Here is a 4,382-nt window from a genome sequence, read left to right as displayed (position 1 = left end):
GTAAACAATGTTATCATTACCCCTTGAAATTAGCTTTCTTACAGAAATTTGGTGTTCTTTTAACCCTTTCGAGACAGGTCACAGGTCATCTTGTTTGTTGACTCACATTCAAAATTTTATTGAACTACCATTTCATGAATTTATGTCAATAAGTTTGGTATCAAACTGTAGATTATAATTCAAATTTTAGAACTATACATTACTCAATTTGTTATTTTTAAAAAAACAGATAATCATTGATTTTTGTATGCCACGTGGTATGTTGAATGCAGCATTGGTTCAAATTAGATGTTTGTGAAGTCAAAATACTAAGTCTATAGTTTCATATGAATTAGAAACTCAAATTAAAGATAGTGACAAGCTAGAATACAAAATAAGAAAGTCTTATCTTTTCTATTTGTTAAGATATTGCTCACATAATAAATCATATATAGTGCCATCCCACTCGCCTCCTTCCATTTTTGGAAATGCTCCCTTATATACACTTACTTCTATATATGACATGAATAACCAATTGGAAACTCAGACTGTCCCTCTAGTGGTTTTATCAGCCTTTCTAACTTACCTAGTGCCATTTCTTTTAAACCAAGATTTCAATGAGATAGGTTGTCTCTTTAGTCTGCTCAAAATTTCATATTTGTTTAGACCCAAATACAGCTTAGTTATTAAGTTTGATAAATTATAGCAGAATTAATTCTATGGTATTGATATAGTAATTTATGATTTTTTAGTTATTCAAAAGTATATATAAAACCTAAAACAAATATTTTGTTTCATATCCTCCACATGCAAAATGTTTAAAGGCCTAGCAACCGAGTACCAAGGTCACAACTAGAAAAGATAATTGTTTGCTTTACTTCTTTATTTACTGTTCTATGTTTTAGGAAAGTAACTAAGAATTTGTTTCAAAATAGCAATAATCTATATACATATATAATGTATAATAATTGAGATGTAACTATATTTTACAAAATACTAGTCTACTAAAACACAATCAAACAAGTTACTTTGTAGAGACCAAAGGTAACCTTTATGTTATTTGATATGGTAACATGAGTGCACATGAGCCGTGTCATTGTAACTTCTGTATTGTCAGCCAGGCATGGGTGAAAGGTCAATATAATAAAAATAATAAATGTATAATGTTATGATATTTAAGCTATTTCATCTAAACATTTATGTTTTTGTGTTATAATTTGTTTTCATTCTAGAATGAAAGTGGCATAATTTATGTTTATTTCCCAATATTTTATGGTGGTTGCGAGATCGGTCAAATTTACCGAACCCGTACAGAGATTAATTACTGAAAATAACATGTAAAATATAAAGTATTTTTCTTAAGAAATGTTTGATAACTATCTGGACATTATAAAGATTTTGTATGTGAAATTTCAAAATTTTCTGATGCATAAAAGTATTTTTAATGTTAAAATGAAAATTACTTTGCATGATAGATAGGCAAGATGTGAAAAAAAAAGGGCATACGAGGAACACTGCTTTACAAACCTTAAGAGATATTTTGCATATGAAAGCATTGTAATATTTAATTTATCCTATTTTTGTCTGTTAACATTCTACTACATTGTGTGCTGTCCTATATATAGGGATGATGCCAATGCCATCCCTACTATTTTGTTTGCATTGTTTTTAAAGGATTTATATCAGCCATCCTACATTTATTTCCTCTTTGGAAAAGTTATTCTATACTTTATATATATATGAAACATGAATTGCCAACCAGCGAGGTTGAAATTCATGCTCATTTCTAGGCTATTTTGTGCAAGAAAAATACAATCCAACCAATCTCCTACACTCTGCATCTTCACGGCCAAACATAGATGAGTTTTCTTTTGGCAGTAAATTGTGGTTAATTGAAGTTAACAGACTAATCCTTTCATTTGAGTACATTCTTTAAGTACATTCAGAAACTCCAACTCCCCTCTGTAGCCCACCCAATCCTCCAAATTGAGTTTCAGTTTCAATATCTCACAGACTGGGTGTTAGAAAGAGCTTAAATATGCATGTAAAAGGATCTAAATGCCTCCTCCTACAGACAAACACCTCAAACTTTGGGTTTGTAGTCTCTGTCCCAAGTAAGAACTTCAATGGTTCCACTGTGTGATCAGTTGATTTCCTCTCTACTTTGATATCCATATCAAAGAAAGATGAAGCAATATGGCTTTCATCTTAAATCGTCTAATAGGCACAGAGTTCTCATTGTTTAAAAAATTAAAATAAGTCAGAAAAGACCTTTCCATGAATATCTCAACACCAACAGAAACTACCATTATTTTATGCAACTCAATAAAGTCAGTTAAATACACCATCACTTTAGTGAGACATACACAATGGTGACTGGACACTGAAAAACCAGATTATACTGATTAGAAAAGCCACTGGTCAGATATCATGCAATGATTAAGCAAAAATCAACCTAAATAAACAGCAAGTTTGACCTTTCATACTAAATGACTGAAAAGTAAGTCATTATTATTAGATTGCAACATGGCAGTTTGTTAATTAAACTAACCAATAATATTATTCATGTATCCAATATGGTGACACTCATAGCTATCATGGTTACAATATGGCTGTGCTCAAAGAGAGGTGAAATTTTAGACATTTGCCATTTTCGGTCAAAGGTCAGCTCCACCTACCTACGAATCAAATTCAACCTAATTTAATACCATGTTGTCATATACCAACTTTGAAAAACTACATCATGAGACAACATTAGAAGATAACTTCAAAATAAAAATAACTATAGTATGAAACAACTAAAACCAGCTACAGTATGATGGCACCTGGAATCAACTATAATAGAAAATAACTGCATTTGAAGAATACTACATCAGTAAAAAATTTCTATGGACAACACCTTAAAAAAGCCCTTCAGCTTGCATTATGTTCTAAGGAATGTTCTATCTTATTTTGTACATCACAGTGTAAAGTTTATCTATGAAAATAGTAAATAAGAATATTTTTCTGTTAATTCAATATTTCTTATAATGATTACAGACCAAACTTAAATTTGCATTAAGAAAAATATACTAGTTAATAATTATAAGATGCTTATTAGTAGGAAAGCAGAAAACAGAAAATTATCAAAAACAAAAGTTAATATCTGACATACAGCTTGTATTATTCACATCAAATATTCAGGTCAAGAATAAAAACTGACCTCAACAGAATGATGGCCAACATCCTGATCTGTCATATAGATGGTCCAATACCCAGATGAAGTAGTCTGTACAGTTAGTCGACACAGACCTAGTAGCACAGAATTAGAAAGTTATATAAGTTAGACAATCAGTTTTATTCTACAATGAAATTCTTAACTAGACTAAAAAAAATAATAAAAAAAGCATTCAATCTTCCATAACACTCTGTATTCAGGTGGTGGGTGGTTCAAAGTGTGCATGCAATGACCTATTTAAGAGTTCAATTTAAAATTTAATCAGACTACTCTATTACCTATGTTGGCCAATAAGATTGGTATTAACAGGACCCTCATGAGCCAGTGGGGGGTCGTTCTGTTGAAAAAATAAACTAATTACCCAATCTGGTATTTATTAATTTGAACTGAAAATTTTTGGACATTTTTATTGGCTAAAAAGAAGGTATTTCCCACACTCTTTTAGCATTGAGGCTGCAAAAAGTGATTTGAAATGGTAAGGTGACTGAAATCCATCAGTGAATCATGAGCATAACGGCCAAGCACAAGAAGCATGAAGTATTCAGAGGTATTTCGAACCTCTTGGTAGATATTGTGCAGCAAGCCAAGTATAATATTATGCCTGGAGCTGCTTTCAAAGAGTTCCTGTCTGCTCATCCTACTGCTGACTATCATGATGCTTTGACCTTCCCTACTGAATCACAGGCGAAATCATTCGTATCTCAACTGAAAGCTAAACATAAAAAGGTAATGGCAGAAGCATAAAAGACTGGCAGTTGCTTAATTAATGATACTGAGAATGTGGCTTTATTTATATATACTGAATTTACTCCCAGCGAGTAGACATTAATACTAGCTAGTATGGAGAATTTAGGATTGGGTAATTCACTTAAAATTTCTCAATTAACAAAGAAAAACTTATCTCAAAGTTGTCTTGAAAAGATACATCTAAAACCACCCTCTATGGGAGTTTTCAGATGGAACTCACTTTTAACATTCAAAAAATTGTAGTGTAAAAGCACCCCCTGGCCCTGGCTCCTGAAGGATGTGTCAAAATGTAGCTTAAAATTTAGATGCTTATACTATCTAAATTTTAATTTAAAAAGAAAATACTTAAATAAATTCTCATTAATTACTTCCCTGAGTCATGACACTATGTGCTCTGAATTTTCATTTTGATATACACTGAGTGGTCACAAGTAAATAG

General features: G+C 31.4%; 1 protein-coding gene across 4 annotated transcripts in view; it reads right to left on the bottom strand.

The window, feature by feature from the left end:
* LOC106471852 (afadin-like) overlaps positions 1–4,382 on the bottom strand; it is a 128,012-nt gene that overhangs the window by 55,609 nt on the left and 68,021 nt on the right. For all 4 annotated transcript variants that reach the window (XM_022401280.1, XM_013932479.2, XM_022401282.1 and 1 more), the window contains exon 17: positions 3,182–3,270. In XM_022401280.1, the coding sequence (XP_022256988.1) occupies positions 3,182–3,270 (89 nt within the window). The remainder of the gene's footprint in view (positions 1–3,181; positions 3,271–4,382) is intronic.

The sequence above is a fragment of the Limulus polyphemus genome, unplaced genomic scaffold (assembly GCF_000517525.1).
Source record: "Limulus polyphemus unplaced genomic scaffold, Limulus_polyphemus-2.1.2 Scaffold115, whole genome shotgun sequence".
Classification (NCBI taxonomy): Eukaryota; Metazoa; Arthropoda; class Merostomata; order Xiphosura; family Limulidae; genus Limulus; species Limulus polyphemus.
The sequence above is the reverse complement of the archived record's forward strand: the minus strand, read 5'-3'. Positions and strand labels throughout refer to the sequence as shown.